The sequence below is a fragment of the Silurus aristotelis genome (genome assembly GCF_946808225.1).
Source record: "Silurus aristotelis genome assembly, chromosome: 14".
In the NCBI taxonomy this organism is placed as follows: domain Eukaryota; kingdom Metazoa; phylum Chordata; class Actinopteri; order Siluriformes; family Siluridae; genus Silurus; species Silurus aristotelis.
Genome location: NC_139587.1, coordinates 13,364,315 through 13,383,913, shown reverse-complemented (window position 1 = coordinate 13,383,913; position 19,599 = coordinate 13,364,315). Strand labels below are relative to the sequence as shown.

General features: G+C 37.9%; 1 protein-coding gene across 2 annotated transcripts; it reads left to right on the top strand.

The window, feature by feature from the left end:
- The first annotated feature begins 297 nt into the window (after positions 1–297).
- cenpi (centromere protein I) lies at positions 298–18,752 on the top strand. Of its 2 annotated transcripts, none has more exons than XM_083560286.1 (20): positions 298–578; positions 4,449–4,586; positions 4,723–4,841; positions 4,932–5,039; positions 5,165–5,213; positions 5,308–5,354; positions 5,505–5,594; positions 5,678–5,809; positions 7,068–7,193; positions 9,580–9,700; positions 9,848–9,942; positions 10,107–10,224; positions 10,567–10,631; positions 13,372–13,481; positions 13,761–13,896; positions 14,064–14,188; positions 14,462–14,510; positions 14,819–15,037; positions 17,795–17,836; positions 17,981–18,752. In XM_083560286.1, the coding sequence occupies exons 1-20, from the start codon at positions 422–424 to the stop codon at positions 18,092–18,094; spliced, it is 2,160 nt and encodes a 719-aa protein (XP_083416412.1). In that variant the 5' UTR covers positions 298–421; the 3' UTR covers positions 18,095–18,752. The 2 variants fall into 2 exon arrangements, with proteins under 2 accessions (XP_083416412.1, XP_083416411.1); XM_083560285.1 differs by having other exon boundaries at positions 13,758–13,896.
- Positions 18,753–19,599: the final 847 nt, after the last annotated feature.

Below are 19,599 nucleotides of genomic sequence, written 5' to 3'. Positions count from 1 at the left end.
CTTTTAACAGACGTTTGAGTGGTGTTGGGAATGAGGACATGTTGTAGGTATTTGTCATGTTATTGGCGCCACCTACACGCGCGATCATACAAGACTACAAGACAGGATTTATTTATTTTTCTCGTAATTTGTTCTTTTTCTCGTAATAACGAAATAATTATAGGGATTTTTATTTTTTTGCGTTGCAGCATTAAAAAAAAAATCCCCAGTGAGACTCGTGTCTCACTTTGTACTTTTAACAATACAAAGAGGTCACGGTGGTACTGCTTTTTGACCACTGGGTGGCGCAGCTGGGTACAACCGGAAGTTTTCAAATGCGCATGTCCAAACGGTCGCGCGCATAGTTCGAGTTTTATTTGAATCCGAGTACAGAGGAGCGTCGCGCAGGGGTGGAAACACGCAGAATTATGTAGCACGTACAATGGCGAATTCATCTAATCTGCCTGATTTGGCGTCCAGTGAATTATCAGAGGCTTCCAGCGGTGCATTGAACAATCGGAGTTTACGCGTGGCGGAACATCTGAGAAAGAAGGCCGAGAACAAGCCGTTCGAGCTCGCGCTGAAGTATCTTTCGAACGGTAAGTATGCTGTGGAGAGATGGCATTCAAGGGATGACATTCAAGTGGCTTTTTGACGTCTTTAAACCGGAACCCTGGAGAACCGAGTAGTTCTGCAAACCATGTGGCGATATTATTAATGAATCTAGTTAGTCAGGGTTTAGCTGTATTTACTAGTTCGCAAGAACAAGTGGATGTAACGCTTTGTTTTCTATTTGAATGAGAAGTAGCTAGTTTTTTCCCTTGCAGCAAATTTGGTGCGTTTAATTGTGGTTTTATTTTCGATCCAACTTTTTTTTTCTGTGCAGTATAAATATACAATGGGGTTGTATGCTATTGTGGTGTCCTTTATCCATAAATGCATGAAATACGTGCTGATCCCAGCATTAATATGGACCTCGCCTGTGAGTGTGTCGTTGATGCTTTCACACGAACAGCCTAAAGATCAATGGAGTAACTGAGCAACTCAAGAACTTTCAGGATCGGTGTGAGTTGCAATTTAAAATAAACGATCTTCTGCAGTGGCTTAGAATTGTAGTTTGTATAAACAGTTGCATTTAAGGAAGCCCCTTTCTGAGCTGCACACCACAATAAACATTCAGCTAGATTGAATGGGCATTCGGTGCCACCCAGGTGAATGGGTTCCCTTTTGAGTGGTTTATCACACAGTTTTTTCCTTAGACCATCTCAGGGAGTGTTTACTTGAAACCACTGGCTTGCTTATTAGAGGTAAATAAATATATAAGGGTTCAACATATAGGCATTAACACGCAAATTCGTCTTTTATAACCTTTTGGGACAATGTCCATTGTTAAATGTGCCATACAGATCAATTGAATTGACTAAAATTGCATTAAAAAGATCTAAAATCTTTGAGTGGTCAGTAAAACTTCTTTATTTCTGACTAAAGATGCCGTCTTAAAAACACACCACATTTTCTTTCGCTGCACACTTTCTTTCCCTCCATCTGATTAATATCTGCCCAGCAGGGGTTGGTGTTTAATTCCCCAGATTGATGGTGTATAACAGAGATGATCATCCTTGGAGTTCCTTCCCAGTGTGCAGTGTGACATCAGATCATCATGACTGCACTCAGCATCAGAAGCTCTACTTTGTTTTACTACTTTCATTTGCATTTCAACATGAAAACATTCATGACTCTTCCGTTAGCTGGATTAGTTGTTGCCAATAAAAGGTGGGCATGGAGGTGAGCATGTTTCTCCCTCACTTTTGCCAAGATTGAAAAGGATGCCATGTACAGGTTACTACTTAAGGAAGTTAAAGCTTCGAGTGACCTCACTGTCCACCACTGTTGGTGCAATCAAGATGAGTTTGCACCAGAAAACACTGCCTTAGACTGAAATTGAGTCGTTGCAAAACATTCAATTCTGTGAAAAGTGTGGAGGCAAACATGACGTATACATTTTCAAAAGAAAAAAATAAAAGCACCTAAAGCAGATGTTTGGGCATCCTGCATGGTTAATACTTATTACCACCTTTGGCTTTTTTTTTTTTTTTTTTGTGCCAGTTCTTCATTTCAATGGGTGTCTTGTTCTTTTGCCTGTTTTTTTATTATTCAATTATTTTTATTTGTATAGCGCTTTTAACAGTGAACATTGTCTCAAAGCAGCTTTACACAGATAATGTGGTGATAAAAAATGAATATGTTCTTAATAAGTGTAAGTTTGTCCCTGATGAGCAAGCTGGTGGAGACTATCGCAAGGAAAAACTTCCCGAAATGGCATAAGGAAAAAAACTTTGAGAGGAACCAGACTCCAGAGGGAACCCATCCTCATCTGGGTTGCACCAAATGTCCATTTATTACAAATAGACAATGTTGTGGGGTACAGCGATGTGATCAGAAGCAAACTGTAGTCCTGAGTCAGTGTACCAGACTGTTGACATTAACTACAGTCCAAATTTATCCTCAAAGCTTCCGTTCTTACTTCGGAATTCTGGAACCTTAGGAGCATGTTTAACTCGACAGAGAGAGAAAGAAAGAAAGAAAGAAAGAGAAAGAAGCGGGATGACAGGCAGAGAAGGATGTGGATTATTGTGTCCTTATTGTTGTATAAAAGTTGAAGCACACTGTGCAGTTGGAAAGTGTTTGTGGTTCTTTTGTCTCTCCACAGCTTTTTAAATGATGTTTAGCTCAGCGGACTGTGAACTAAAACTTTGTCTTGGACATTTTATTGTATCCTTTCTGGATTTAGAAGTGTTGAGGGCCATCTAGTAGAAGCAATCCTCTTTTTCACTTCTTGTATTACTTTTATTATTATTATTATTATTGTTATTATTATTACTAGTTTTTAGCAGAGGTTGTGACATTTGCTTTTACAATGTTCTTGCATTTCATTTAATTGAATCTATTTTCAGTTCCACTAGTGAAATGTTCCTTGTCTCCCCGGCTATAACAGAAGGCCGAACTGAACTTGTATCCAAAAATTATCAGACTTGTTTAATTGTTTAGTTCTGATGCAGAATTTTGTGTTAAGGATCCAGGAAAGGTTTTCATTTAATGACTCTTCCATGAAGTTGGACCAGTAAAGATGGACCATTACTGTTACTGCCATCTTGAATTATATTATGAAAATGAAAAAATGTTCCTACCTGAAAAACTCTATTACTCTTATTTTGTGAGTGCTGGGCTGCTACTTAGGGCCACCAGAGAATTTAGAGAATTTATAAAGCTTTAAAATTTTTATCAGCTGGTCTTGTGATTGGGCAATGTTGCTAACAAGCTGATTAAGGTCTGATACCTTGCTAAAAGTTATGAGAGCTTACAATTTTTGGGGTGCCAACACTTTTGCTGGGAACAAACTTTTGGAGGACAAGTGACCTTTTATTCACTGTTCACAGAAAGCATTTGCATATGGATTTACACAGAACTTTTTAGAATAAAATAGCCTTTATGGCCATTGTGAGCATGCTAATCACTGTTTAGAGAAAGGGATTTGTAGTGAGTTTTCACTCATGTAACTTACATTAGCTTCTTGCTATTGTCTACTGTTGTTGCTGTGATTTGTATTTTTTTGTTACTTGTTATATACCAAAGGGGTGAAATTGTTCTATTGAACTCAACTCGAACTTCGACGTCATCATAGAGTTTATGAGCAAAATATTATGTATGTTGATAAAGTCAAAGCAACTACAGTGATCGCCTAGTTTATCGCGGTGTATTATTATTATTTTTGTTTCCTCAATTGTTTAAGCCGTAAATCATCCTCCCACACACTTTAAACACACACACACACACACACACACACACACAACATTTGCAAGAATATAGCGAGATTAATATTTTGTAACTTTGTAGCAATACAGAACAGTGTATCACATTTATAGTAAGTATATGCTGTCCATGAAAGTCCGGGAAAATCAGCAAAACAAATTAGTTATGTGGCAAATGCAATTCCGCAATAAACCAGGGGCGCGAGAGTCGAACCGTGGTAAAGTGGGAGATTATTTTTTCGGCAAATCTTGTTCAGAGAAGAGAAATGCTACTTTATCAACTGCTGATGCTGCACACAGACATGGTGTAGAAATTCTGCTTGCTAAATGATTGCTGCTTTTAAAACCTGCACGGGATCCTGATCAATGTATTAGAAATTATTTAAAACGAGCTTTTACACAGAGCCTTTACAGTTGGTCGCATTTTGCCCGCTGTACACCATAGCTATGGTTTTGTAGCGAGTTCGTACATTTTCACAGGCTCAGAAATAAATGAACAAACAAGTATAATGATCAGAAAGCAGGATACTTAGAGGCAGATCCTGAAAGTCTATTAAATCACTTTTGATTATTAATGACATTTAACAAGTCCAGCCAGTCTAGTGGCTTAGAATAAAAATGTTTCCATGTGAATCATTAGATTTGATTTGTCTTTCACAGTGCAGGAAGGTACAGTTGTTCGAGGCAATAATGAACTAGAAAAGAACTTGGTGGTGGTGGAGACGGTTGCTTTCCGTCAAGGTCTACCACCAGATGCGATCTCGCAGCTTCTGGACTTGGCACTTAGCCTCCGTGCAGGTAAGAGCATTCTTCCATAATGTTCAGCTTTTTATCCAAATACCAAACTTGATATTTAACCAATCTAACAACTAACATCTCTTTAGATTGTGATAAAATAGAACTTATTGTCTAATCTCGTCTTATGACCACACAGGAGGAGTGACCTGTTTACGGATTTTGAAGTTTTTGATCCCTGCTTCAGTTGTGCCCCAGGAAGCCATTGTACAAAGTGTGTCATGGCTGTGCGTGGGAAAAATGAACATTAATGCTCAGGTAGCAGTCTGTGCACGCAGCTTTTAGCACAATCACGTGTACATATTTATTGCTCAGAAAACATACCCGGTCTTCCATTTTCTTTTTAAGGTCCTTTTTCTCCGCTGGGTTCTTACCGTTTTTGACCTAATCGACTGTAAAGACCAGCTGAGATCCATCTATGGCTTTATTTTCAGCTTTGTGACTGAAGAAAATCTGGTATAGTTAATATATTTTTCTATATCAACAAAACAGGACACATATCGCCCATATCTTATGCTATGCCATATAAAATATGTGCGGATCATTGATCAACAGGTTCATAAGTAATTGTTTGTTTTTAGTGTCCTTTCGCCTGCCACCTGCTGTACCTTTTAACAATGAAGGAGCATGGTAAGTCTTTATAGTTACTGAAATGTATAAAGCAGTTTGTTGCCAGAAATGCTTTTGTATCTGACACAGTGCCCTTGATTTCCATTTTCCACAGTGCAGCCATACAGAGTGAGAAAACTGATGGATATTCAGGCCAAAATGGTAAATTCCTTACTTTTCCGCCTTTGTTGAAATATTTAGCATGTTGCCTAATGCATTTTGTATCTTCTAAAGTTTGTTGAAATCTGAATGCTTTGGAAAGCGTATGAGATTATTTGCCTTCGGCATTTCTGTTATTCTGTGTTGGAATAGGGCAGGCAACCCTTCCTCATGCAGCTGCTTGCTGTGTATAAAGTGTTTCGGCCAGAGCTAGTGACACTCTCTGTGCCATCAAGAATGAGGGTGAGTTATATCCCTTCCAAAAAATCTCTCTGTGTACTGTTTTAATATTCACATCTGACATACCAGCTTTTTTATGGTTCCAGGCTGGCTTCAAAAACTACAATTCCATCTGGAAAGCAGCTCTGAGTGCTGTCCAGAAGAAGAACAGGCCTGAAGCTATGGCTGATCTTAGTCTCAGTTTGGAGCTGAAAGGCAAATCCACATCCAGAAAAAGGGTAAGATATGCTTTAAGTAGGTACCCCGCTCTTCTCTGGTGGTTAGATGCGATAGATGTTCTGCTGGTGGGTATTTTTACCCCTTAGTGGTTCTCTCTAAAACATACAGGCCCTTATATAGTCACAAATCACATTCATGCAGCTATTTAATCATCTAGTTAATAGTTAAAATGGGTATAAAAAATAAACTAGAATTAGCGCAGTATCGCTGTGGCTACTCACTCTGTAACGGAAATAAGATTTGTGCTAGCTTTAGCCACTAACCAGGAAGTGGCATATGCTAGCACTCTGAATTCTTTTGCGTTTTTATATCCAGCTTCAAGAATTTCCCTTAAAAGGAGACAATCCTGACTACTATATTCATGTAGTGAATGAATAAAGAGTGAAATAAAGACATTCATAAACTGTGCTGAAATAAGTGGAACAGTAAAGTAGGCCATATCTTTAGAAAAAAATATTAAATGTAAACCACATACACATCTGTATTACCCAAATAGGATCTAACAAATGCGATCTACTGAATTATTTTTCTATGTATTTAATTGTCTTCCAGCTATTTGTGCCAATTTAATTAATTTCTTATTTTAATCAATATAACAAAAGTGTATCGCATTAATGATTTATTCTATTTTATTTTAATCAAATCTAAAATCTTATTTTATATATGATTTAAACAAGCAAGCATTTTATTTTAAATGTTTACAAAATGTAAGTTATTCTAATGTTAATAATAATAATAATAATAATAAACAACATGCAGTTTTATGTTTTGCATTTCTACTGTTACACCCCTAGTGATCAGTGTGGGGTAGTATGCTGTAATTTATTAATATATATATATATATAATTACTATGGAATTGCATTTGCCACAAAACGAATTTGTTTGGCTGATTTTCCCGGTCTCTCGCAGATAGCACAATAGACCAAAAAACTTATAGGGAATTGTTTTATGTTGAAATAATAAAATGTATTATAAAAAATATAATTATTAACTACAAAATCAGGTAAAATGTTAATACAGTACTTTATACATAAAATAGTTTTTTGCGATAAACGGGGGATTACTGTATGTGTAAGTAGCAGCGGGTGCGTGGACAAATGCCGATTTGCGAATGGAGGCCAGAGACGGACACTACAAGTGAGGAATACATGGCTTGTAGTGGAATGATTTGCTAAATAAACCTGAACTTGTGCATCTTAAATTAATATTTATAATGTGTACTATCATATTTATAATCTTTCTCTGACAAATTACAGAAATTGCATCATCTGGAGGTTCCTGGCTTGAGCTCAGCATTTGACACCAGCTCTGATAGTAAGGTCTTCCGTATGCAGGAACTGCAATCTTTTGCCCAGCTGCTGCAAAATATTCACAACATAGAGGTAAAATTGCATTAATCATCTTGCATGCCTATCAAGCGTCATCAATAAATGGCAAATTAATTGGTGGACTATTGATCAACAGCAGGAACAGTTAGTACTACTAGTAGATGTTGTTTAATCCAGAGCAGTTCTTGAATTAGAACTATTTTTTTTAGCAAACTACTTTAATTGATGCTGGGCACAATACCGTTAAGAACTGTTCCCGTTTCATTATTCTTAAATAAAATGGAATGAAAAAGAAATTGAAGTCTTGACATAATGTATTTGGAATTTTATTTAAAGTTACAAATATCTGGGGTTTATCAAGTGTTGACTTGATAAATCTGGTTCATTCCATTTAAACAGCAGGTTTCTTTTTCCATCACTTGGTGGAGCTCTAATATCACAGGACTGCAGGAACTCCTGCGTTACTATCGTTTGGGATATTGTATATTATGTCTCTTTATGCTGTAATGTTCTCACTTCCTGTATTGACATTTTTTAATGATTACATCAAGGTCTATAAATTGTAAATGAGGTGTGTCAGGGGAGAGTGTGTGTGTGTGTGTGTGTGTGTGAGTGATTTGTGGAGTGTATTACAACAATGCACAGATGGACACACCTCATTTACAATCTACAGACATTGCTGTAAATGTTGCGATCATTAAAAAATGTCAATATAAAAGTGACATTAAATGGAAATGTAATTTGTAGCAGGGAGTTTAGCAATGGAAGGTTTAAAACAAAAAAGAATGAAAGAAAGTGATGAGATTGATCATCCACAATCAGCAAATCAGTCATGGTTATAGCAGAGGATGTCTGGCTTCTCCTTTAATTTTGGAGTGGCCTCCAAGGAATACTAGATTCCTTTGCTTCTTAATTTTAATTAAGAAATTGTCACGTAATCAACATCATGTGCAATGCAATCAACAACTTCTGTGGACATGCTGAACACAGAATAATTGTGTAAATACACTTGTCCGCTGTGCCCCAGCAGAACCGAAATAATTTTAGTCATTCGCTATTCCTTTGGACAGTTATTGGTTATTTAACGGCTGCTGCAGTGTTAAACCAGGCTTCCCTGTTTGCTTAATTCAGTTGAATCATTCAAATATTGAAAGAACTTATAACTTTATAAGTACGTAAACTAGTTAATGTTATTGATTGAATTCTGACATCATTAAATCTTGACATTTTGTACAATATTGTGAGCTTATATACAAACCCGATTCCAAAAAAGTTGGGACACTGAACAAATTGTGAATAAAAACAGAATGCAATGATGTGGAAGTTTCAAATTTTAACATTTTATTCAGAATTGTAATTTTGGAAAATGCAAGGTCTTCCTTGAAAGAGACGATGTCTGGATGGGAGCATATGTTGTTCTAGAACTTGGATATTACTTTCAGCATTGATGGTGCCTTTCCAGATGTGTAAGCTGCCCATGCCACACGCACTCATGAAACCCCATACCGTCAGAGATGCAGGCTTCTGAACTGAGCGCTGATAACAACTTGGGTTGTCCTTATCCTCTTTAGTCCGGATGACATGGCGTCCCAGTTTTCCGAAAAGAACTTCAAATTTTGATTTGTCTGACCACAGAACAGTTTTGCACTTTGCCACAGTCCATTTTAAATGAGCCTTGGCCCAGAGAAAACGCCTGCGGTTCTGGATCATGTTTAGCTATGGCATCTTTTTTGACCGAATGGCGAATGGCATGGTGGATTGTAGAATGTTTTCTGGAAGTATTCCTGAGCCCATGTTGTGATTTCCATTACAGTAGCATTCCTGTATGTGATGCAGTGCCGTCTAAGGGCCCGAAGATCACAGGCATCCAGTATGGTTTTCCGGCCTTGACCCTTACGCACAGAGATTGTTTCAGATTCTCTGAATCTTTGGATGATATTATGCACTGTAGATGATGATGATAACTTTAAACTCTTTTTCGCAGCAACATTGGGTGAATTGGTGATCCTCTGCCCATATAGGGTCTTTTTATACCCAATCATGTTGCCAATTGACCTAATAAGTTGCAAATTGGTCCTCCAGTTGTTCCTTATATGTACATTTAACTTTTTTTTGGCCTCTAATTGCTACCTGTCCCAACTTCTTTAGAATGTGTAGCTCTCATGAAATCCAAAATGAGCCAATATTTGGCATGGCATTTCAAAATGTTTTACTTTCAACATTTGATATGTTATTTATATTCTATTGTAAATAAAATATAAGTTTGAGATTTGTAATTTATTGCATTCCTTTTTTATTCACAATTTGTACAGTGTCCCATCTTTTTTGGAATCGGGTTTGTATATACCGCATTATATCAGCACAGTACTGTTGCTACCTGACTAGTGGGAATATATGAAATTAGATTTTATTAACCTTGGGAGCATTTTGTCTGTTTTAGCTGCCAGCTCAAATGGGTTCCCTGCTCGGGTCGTCTTCAGCCCTGCACTACCTTGACTGCGTACAGGATGAGTCTGCATTTCTGCGCCTTAATTTCTGGCTCGGGCACTCTCTTCAAGAGGGTAAAAATACCCAAACATTTACCCCGTAGCATAATGCCAATAAAGCACTTTTTTAAAGATAATAATTTCCCGCCGAAGCCGCTGTTGTACCATGTATCAAAACTGGATCCACTCAAGTGTTTTTCTCTCTTATTCTTTATGGGATAGAGTTTTTACTATGTCCTGAAGATGGGGGTTCAGACAGCCTTTCTGAGGCATCTGCATTCCTGACTACAATCCTCTCCTCACAACAGTTTCTTCAGGTCAGTCTACACAAAATGAACATTCTACTACGTTTTTGTTGCAAGTTTACAACATGACCATGGCAGAATATCAGGACACAATAATCCAATGTGCAAAAAATCTCCCCATGTCACTTATTAAAATGTCTACAAGGCCTATGTTTAGACTTCTGTGTGTTTTTCAGGAGGGTTTTTTAAGCACGGAGAGTTTTCTCTACAAGTTCCTGAGTGTGTGGGATGGCTCACTGCTGCGCTCTCAGATTTTAGGTCTTCTCAGCCACATTCCCCCGATGTCCAGCAACTGTGAGTACAAATTGCTTTCCCAAAAATTTATTGCATATTTTTAGCTTCTGACTGCAGGCTGTACTTTGTACCAGAACGATTAAAATAATTATGCAGCCTTTCCAATGCACCCTGTGTAGTAGTTCCAGCAAACTTGAATTCAAGAGATTTGGCCTTTAAATGCCAGCCTTGGCTTGGTACATAAATGCAAAATTTCCCTCTGCTAGGGCATTCCGACTGCACTGGACAGAGAAACTGCTCGAGCAAAATATTTGCTGACTCCTTGACTTTAAATTTTACTGTTCAGTTCGCTCTGACTATTATGTGGACAGCCGCTGAATGATTTTTCTCTTATATTTACAGATATCAAAACGCTTGTCTTTGAGCCACTGATTCAACTTTACTTCACTTCTAATGTGTTTTTTAAGGTGAGTGTCTGGTGCACATACATTTAGGTTTTCAATGGTGAGTGCCGTGTTTTGCGCGAGAGAGAGCGAGAGAGAGCAAGAGATTTGTGAACACCTCTCCATTATATTTTGTATAGAATGGGTTTTGTGGAAAATAGTTTTCTTTCAGCCACTATAACATTAGTGAGGTTGGGTGCTGATTTTGGGCAAAAAGGCCTGGCATGTAGTCTAATTCTTTCTAATTTATTTCGGAGGTGTGAGGGTTGTGGACAGGGCTTCGCATGCCGTTCAGGGTTTTTCCACACCAGCAGTGTTTTGCCACAATACAACTTTATTAGAACACTTAAGAACAATACTGCTTTTAAGGTGGGTCTCCCCCCCCCCCCCCTTTTTTTATATAAATTTGCGTCCCTAATTCACATTTTTAAAAACCATTTTGTTTATAGCAATGAAACTAAGAAAACCAAATAACAGTTCAACGTCTGTCAGCCAGGAAGAGGAATTTGAGGCTGTAGTGGGCACAGAATTGCTGAAACCTGACAGTTGACTTGAAAAAGGCTGCCAGCTGTCCTGTTCTATTGACTCTTGTTCTGTGACTTGTTGCCTTCTGTTGTATTTTATCCACCTCAAGCTTTTTTGCTATGTGCTCTGGTAGATGCTCATCACAGTTTAAGATCATTTTTGGCTAGCTTTATTTTTCCTTTTGGCCTGTTTTGATATTTTCCTCTGACCTCTCATCAATAAGACTTTTTGACCCTCGAAACTCTCTCACTTATTGTTTTACTTTCTTTTCTTTCTTTCTTTATATTTATTAGGGCTGACAAAATGTAGGCGTTAACGCAAATAAATTTTTATGGGACTAATTTTATTCACGCGGGATTAATGCAGCGCACATTTCTCTTTGACCATTTTTATCAAAAATATAAAGGAATATAAGAAATTGAAAACCTTAAACATCCCAAAATAAAGAAACAGGATAAAGAAACAGCAAAAGTTCTCTTTCTCCAAACTCTTACACAGAACATGTCTGGGTAACTGGAAAGACTTAATTCAAGTTGGTAGTCTGATTTTACGTGATTAAAACATGACTCAGATTAGGCTGAAGTGCCCATTTCTTGCACAGGAGTGTCATTATGCTAAACATGATTAGGCCTGGAACCTGTTTCTCTTCATTAGTTAAAATAAAGAGAAACTGTAATGATGAGAAAAAGTAATCCCAAATTTTTTATGTATATACACTATATGGACAAAAGTGTTGGGACACCTGACCTTTCCTGCCATATCTGTTATCACAAAGCGGGAGGCACACGATTGTAAAGGATGTGGAATAATAAAATTTAGCATTCACTTTACCTTGGAAACCCAAAACTGTTGCAGCATGGCAATGCCCCTGTGCACAAAGTGAGCTCCATGATGATCTGATTTACATGGTTTGGAGAGAAAGATCTTGAGTGGCCTGCTATAGAGCACTGATCTTAACCCTACTGAACACCTTTGGGATGAATTGGAATGCTGACTGCACCCCAGGCCTCCTCACTAACTCCTCTCCTAAATGCATTAACTAACCCAAATATCCATAAGCACACTCCAAAATCGAATGACCATGTGTCCGCAAACCTTTGGCAATATAGCGTAGGTGTCTAGAGTATATAATTAATGTAGTGTAATTACTCTTGTTTAAGTGTACAAAATGTTTAAATTATATTGCATGTAGTGCTGCACTTTTAATTGTATATTGTATTGTATTTTAATTGTAACGATTTAATGAAATAAAGAAGTGCATGTTTGGGGACACTTTCTGAGAACAGTTTGCAGATTTCCCGCCCCGCTAACAAAACAAAAAAGACCAGATAGTCTCAGTTTAGGCAGAGCGCGTGTGGCATGGGTGGTCACATGACTTTTTCCGGTGTGCAGTGAGGAGACCAGGTGAAGGTGGATGCCGAGCAGACAGATGCTGAACTGGTAGCCAAAAAAACGCTTTCTCTGTTATATGGCGACATTTTAGCTTTAACTGAGCAGAGCCACTGTGCAAGATTTGCTTAATTAAGGGTTCATCACGTGGCAATATGACAAATCTGTAACAGATCTCACTGGATCCAGGTTGGAAGAAAGAGTCGACAGGCGATGGTTTCTTTTTTTTTTCATTCACTTTTGCCCCGCCGCCTTTCCTTTCCTCGTACTCACACCAGGACACACCCACTCGCGGCAACGCATGTCTTTCCTCGACGCCAACATGTAACCCGAGCACACTCACACATACATACACACCCACACACATCCTCATACACGCCCGGGATATCTCTCCCTCTTTCTCTCTCTCTCTCTCTCGCTCTCTCTCTCTCTCTCTCTCTCTCTCTCTCTCTCTCTGGTGTCTGTTACTTCCTGTGAAAACCTGTGTATGGCTCTGCCCTACCACCACAATGCTTCACTCCCACATCATACAAATCATTAGCAATCTTCCATATAAAAAGAAAGTTAAACACATTTGATAATAATTGCAAAATTGCCTGAAGTCAAGTATGTAAACATACTGTATCTTAAACTTCAGCAGAAATACAGGTAAATAATTTAAATATGCACAGCCAGCGGCAGGGCATTCCGTTTGTTTGGGCAAAATGTCAAATATCTTCTTTTTTTTTTTTTTTTTTTTACTATCTTTTTTTATTTATTGTTCTATTTAATTCAGCTGTACCTTGTAGATAAAAATCTTTGTTGCACTACAGTTGACTGGTGTGTTGCTTGCTACATATTCTCCTCACAGTGCAGTGTCATTGAGTGTCTGAACAGTATGCTGCTTAGATGGCTGACCTGCCATTTTGTCAATCGTCTCGAGGACTGTGCAGACTTGAGCGTCAACACCAACACCACAGCGTGAGCATTCCTGACATTTTTATGAATTCAGTGATCTTGTTCTTAAAGGAATAGTGATATCAGACCTGTGACTCTTGGCTAATACTGATCTGATATTGACGTTTTTGTCAGGCAGTATTATATATGGTCAAGCAATGTTTGAACTTGCTATGCCTTGAAAAGTGCTTAACTTCTGCATGCTGCAGGCATTTAATCTCATCTCTTAATCTAATTAATCTCATATTTTGCTCTCCACTGTAAAAGACTACTAAAATCGCAATTTTTAAATATTTTCAGCAGAACTATGAACCTATCTGGGTTTGTAGATACAGTCACAGAGCTTGTGAGCTTTGTGGGACGCTTGGCTACTGAAGGATTGCGTCTAGAGAACTGCCACATCCTACTCCTCAACCATACACTCAACTTCTATGAGACAGTAATGCAGACTTTTGTTTGTTGTATAAACTTTTATATATTTTTCATGTTTATTTGAAAAGAAACCCCAATGTGAAATCTGCTTGTAATGTTTTAAATACACTTTATTGCCATGTACGTGTTTGTACTTTCTTTGCTAAAGACACTGACATGTGGTCTCGTTTCTAGGTGTGTGATATGTTGGTAAAGTATGAGCTGCCACTTGTAATCATGCCCCCAGCTGGTGTATTTTATCCAGCTCTGTTTGCCACTGACTCGCTCACTGTGGATCGTTTGGGTTACATCATGTACAGGTAAGTCGTGGTCGCATGTTGAGTAGAAACAATTAAAATTAAATGAAATCATCTTTAATTCCATTAAAAGCGCTATAATCCCAAACTGAATATAATTTACTGGTAGGATGTGATATATACAAAAAGTATTGGGATGAATTGTGCGCGCGCGCGCACACACACACACACACACACACACACACACACACACACACACACACACACACACACACAAAATTATAGCGGTTACCATATTTCTCCCCTAAAGTTATTTTTTATTTATTTATTTTTCAGATACCGGAAAAATCTGACCTTGGCAAAAAAACAGGAGCAACAAAATGGGGTAATTAAAAGTGGTGCTAGACCAACATTTATTGCTACAATATTCTATTTTGTAGTTTTACTGAACTGTTTTTCAGCTGAATGTGTTCTGTTTTTAATTTGAGATTGTGGCATATCAACATATCATAATACTAAAATAAATTAATTTTAGAAATGAAAAATATTCCACCCATTGGAAATTTGTGTGGCTCTTGTAGCACCAGTTTAATAATCAGTCCCCGGAATCTGTGCACATACACGTTCCAGATATGCCACAAAATATCACAGTTTCTACAGAGGAGGAGTTTATTTATTCTTTCTGAATTGCAGCAAACCTTTCACATAAGCAGAGCAACATACCAAGACTTCAATAAACAACTTGTGTTCATGGTGAGCTGTCTGTGGAACTCGAAATCTTTCTCACCTGGCACAAGCAGTGAGATTGATGAGCACCTGCTTATCCAGAGCAAGGTACCCAAGTACAGGTGTTGCTTCGATCTTGTTCATCACCCAGCCTTCTTCAAGTATGCCATTGAGTTTCACCAAAAGGTGAGTATTTGAAATTGATATATGGTGGAATAAAAAAATCAAAACACATTTATTAAATCTACAGACCAATGACAGGACTTTTCTGAACATTAAGGGTTTATTTAACTCTGCAGGGTTTAATTATTTCACATTACATTGTATAAAGTTGTGATTTTAATGCTTATAGTAATTATACAATGTGATATTGTGATTTGTGGTGAGAGTAGGGAGCAGGTTGAGAAGAGCCTGGAGAGGTGAAGGTACGCGCTGGAGAGAAGAGAAATGAAAGTCAGTAGGAGTAAGACCGAGTACATGTGTGTGAATAAGAAGGATGGCAGTGGAGTGATGCGGTTGCAGGGAGAAAAGGTGGAAAAGTTTAGGTACCTGGGGTCAACAGTTCAAAGTAATGGATTGTGTTAGAGAAGTAAAGAAAAGAGTGCAGGCAGGGTGGAGTGGGTGGAGAAGAGTGGCAGGAGTAATTTGTGATAGAAGAGTATCTGCAAGAGTGAAAGGGAAAGTTTTAAAGGACTGTGGTGAGACCTGTGATGATGTATGTTTTAGAGACCGTGGCATTGAGTAAAAGACAGGAGGTGGAGCTGGAGGTAGCAGAGCTGAAGATGTTGAGATTTTCATTGGGAGTGACGACAATGGACAGGATTAGAAACAAGTTTATTAGAGGGACAGCGCATGTAAGACGTTTTGGGGACAAAGTAAGAGAAGCCTGATTAAGATGGTTTGGACATGTGCAGTATATCATGGGGTACATCGGTAGAAGAATGCTGAGGATGGAGCCGCCAGGAAGGAAGAAAAGAGGGAGGCCAAGAAGGAGGATTATGGATGTGGTGGGGGAAGGCAGTTGGTTTATAAGAGGCAGATGTAGAGGACAGTGGGTATGGAGACTGATGATCCGCTGTGGGGACCCCTAATGGGAGCAGCCGAAAGTAGTGGTAATGATACAATGTATGAGGTCCAGAATGTGATCAACAAATTTAGCAATTTAAATAAAACTGGATATCATATTCTAAATAACTTCCTAAATTAGTAAATGTTAAATTTCTAATTGCTTTCTCCTGTACTATAAATAAGCTGTCATTCAAAGTTGTTATAGCTTAGTTATATATATATATAATTTTTATCTGATCTGCTATTTGTATTATTGAGATTATATCCTTTTGATGGAGTCATATGACCAATTGTGTGAACAACCGATGGTCAAAACAAAAAGTGGACAGAATACTAAGAGTTTATATTTACACGAAAATATACTTTATAATCTTTTATAATGAAACATAAAAGTCTACTCGAGCAATTTTACAATGTATTGCAGTAGTAAAAGTTAAAAAAAAGTAATTGTTTGCCTTCTCTTCTTCATGGACATTTTTTGCTATCCTTTCAACCTTGTGTGCGAAATGCAAATGCCCTGTTTTGTTGAAATATTCCACTGTTTTAAATTTTTGCCCAAAATCTCAACATGAGTCTCAACAATCTGAACAAAAGTTATCCAAACTGGAGGTCGTCCGAAATGGGATTTTCTCTGGTCATTGTTGATATTTAGAAATCACCCTTTATCTCATAAAATCTAACAGTTAACTAATAAGCAATTATACCTAAAATTGCTTAAATTAAACATTTATTTAACAACATCATTAGTGTTGGGTGGCTTTAGACATTTTTTTTTGGTGTGTACCACGCCGCTGGCTCTAGTTGGGTGGCATCATCTGTTTTTCCGGCCGATTTTGCTTGTCGAATCGGCGGCGTAGCTCGTCAGTGAGAAAGAGAACTCCGATCGGCTATTCAGCTTACTGTACAAATGAATTCATTTTTATTCTTTCACCAAATTTTCTTATCGTCACTAAATTTAGCTCACTATCAGCTCACCCCCTGCTCCCCATTTGTTCATGTGGGTTTTTCCTTCTACAGTCGGAAAATGTCACTACTGTCCATGGTCCTAACATTTACATTATTAGAGAAACTAGAAACCACTTTCAAATCTCTTTGCCTGAATATATGATTTAAATATAATTTTTAGGCAATTGTTGTGGCATGGTTTTGAATGAGCAACTAATTGAGTCTGGGTGGAAATCATGCTTTCCAAGCAGTCAACTAATTTTAAATGAATGTTTGCTTACTTCAGCATACTGACTCACCTTACTGAGGTAGCAATGATGCTCATCCTCGAATGTTCAATAATCCTGAATTCATAGAAATATACCAAAATATAGCATGACAAAACCTTAGTTTATAAAGCAAGCTTGATTAAGACAAGATACCGTCGAAAAAAGTTCCCTAACCCGACCTCAACCCCTAACTACTAAACACCTACTCAACTAAACACCTTTGGGATACACTGAAAAGCTGGCTGCACTCTGGGCCTCCTCACTAGACATCAGTGACTGACCTCACTAATGAGGTTCTTGTGGCTGAATGAGTGAATGCCCAAATCCATGCTCCAATAACTACTGAAAAGCCTTTTGGAGTCAACGTTTCATGACTACGAAGTGGAACTATATCTGCAGTGGGATGGTCTAAAAATGCACATATGATTGTTTCTGCCAGGTGTCTATTAACTTTTAACATAAAGAGTACATTACAAAACAACCCCTGCACAAAAAGTGTTACTGTTGGCTTGCATGTTATCAGTAATTAGAATTTATACTGTATAAGATATTTTTTGACAGAATTTAATAGGTTCCTTCTCTAGTCAAAAAAAAAAAAAACTGCATCAGCTGTTGTGTTTTAAAAAGGAGTAGAATTAAGATTTTATTTTTTTCTTGTCAGTGTTGGCCAGAGAGGACATGTGTGGACCTGGCCTCCATAAAGGTACTGTCATTTCCATTTTATTCATATCCCTGTACAGGTTTAAATGCTTTTTATTTTGAATCAGTTTTGGGTCACCTTTGTTTGTTAAAATGTTGTCTCTGTTTGTGTGCATATAATTAAGTATCTTGTATATTTTCTTTTGAGGTTGGAAGATACTGGAGCTGGTATGTGGAGTTTCTTTTCTGCCAGGGCTTTGATGGCCTAAATTACTTCATCCAGGTCAACACAGGACAAAGCAGCTCGTCCAGCTCTAGTTAGCTGTGAGTCAGAAGAGTTGATGCCTTGAGGATCATATCTTGCCTGGAAAGCTGCACAGAGACAATGATTGTTTGTTTGGAAGGTCATGTACATATTTTATGGTCTTTTCTTGAAGACGTGTGGAGAAAACCACTGTGGAACTGTGTATAAAAGTTGAGAATAGAATGTGTAACCTTTTTTTTCTTTTTTTTTTCCCCCCAGCTTTGGTTTTGTTCTTTTTGCAAAATGTAGCTTATTTTTTAGCGTCTGCTCTCTAACTCTTAATGCACATGTACATTTTTATGCATTCTCTAAATGATTGCAGTGACTAAAACCCTGTCCTTTATTTGAATATGCAAAGCACAAGTTCTTTTAAACCAGTTCGTTGTTTGCTTTGAACTCTTGAACAGTGAAATATGGATGTTTTGAGCTTTTATTCATGATTCCTTTTTTTTTTAAATCCATAAATCTTTAATGCAGTGGTACAGATGTAAAACCTTAGTTCTTAGGTTTAATGACCAAAGCAAATGCATTTTTTTAAATTAAAATCTGTGCACACTGTAATTGGAACACCTCAGGTGTTGATCAAAAAGTTTTGAGAAACAATTTGCATTTCCCCCCACCATATTATTACAGGTTCCAGTGAATAACCAGTAAAAGGAAAATTGCTGAAGTAAAAGGGTTATTGCTGTTTTTTTTTTTTTTAAAGCCTTCAACCTGTCCTTACACTTCACTGCCACAATGCCATCTGTTTATTTTCAGTCTTACCTAAATGTATTAAAACTTTTACACTCTAGTGGAAATTCTAATCGATTGACAACCAGGATATTTGTGTTGGTCAAGTTTGTGTCTAGTTGGAGCCAATAAAATGGTGCTACATTAACTATATACGTGATGAAAGAGGTTCTCTTAACGAGGTAAGAATATAAACCAGATTATTTTTTTTTATTTTAACATGTGCAGTTTTTTACCTCTAGTGACCGCTTATGCCCTGTAACTAATCAGCTTGGATGTTTTTCCTATTTAAAATGATCGATCAGAAGTGTAATGAATATCCACAGCTCCATTCCCCCTGCCTGCAGTAAGAGATTTGGTGTGCGCGCCTCTCGGTATAGGAACAGAGCGGTTCAGCGGAGAAGCATGCACTCACAGCTGCTCATGTTCGTTAGACCCCGAATCCTTCCAGCTTAATCCGGTGTAAAAATGGTGTTAATTCTTTATAATCTTCATCTTTCAACCTGTCTTGGAGGTCATCCCTAGCGCACGGACAATTCGGCGGACATCGCTTGAGCATTCACTCACTTTGGTGGAATAGGTAAGACTTTATATGATATTAGGCATTGTATTAAATTAGACCTAGACGTGGAAAATCACGCAGTGTATGTGAATGTTATTTCAGCATCCGGGAGTGTCTTAGGAAACGGGAGATCGACTGGAGTCAGGTTGTGTATTTGTGTGTGTGCGCGCGCGCGCGTGTGTGTATTAAACATCCTCCCCGCATTAAACGGATCGCCTTAATGAGCTCT

Excerpts from the sequence above, each read along its gene's own strand:
- cenpi (XM_083560285.1), top strand. The coding sequence starts at position 422 with ATGGCGAATTCATCTAATCTGCCTGATTTGGCGTCCAGTGAATTATCA. Across the intron at positions 9,943-10,106 it reads CCTCACAACAGTTTCTTCAG|GAGGGTTTTTTAAGCACGGA; the intron begins GTCAGTCTACAC and ends TGTGTTTTTCAG. Across the intron at positions 10,225-10,566 it reads TCCCCCGATGTCCAGCAACT|ATATCAAAACGCTTGTCTTT; the intron begins GTGAGTACAAAT and ends TTATATTTACAG.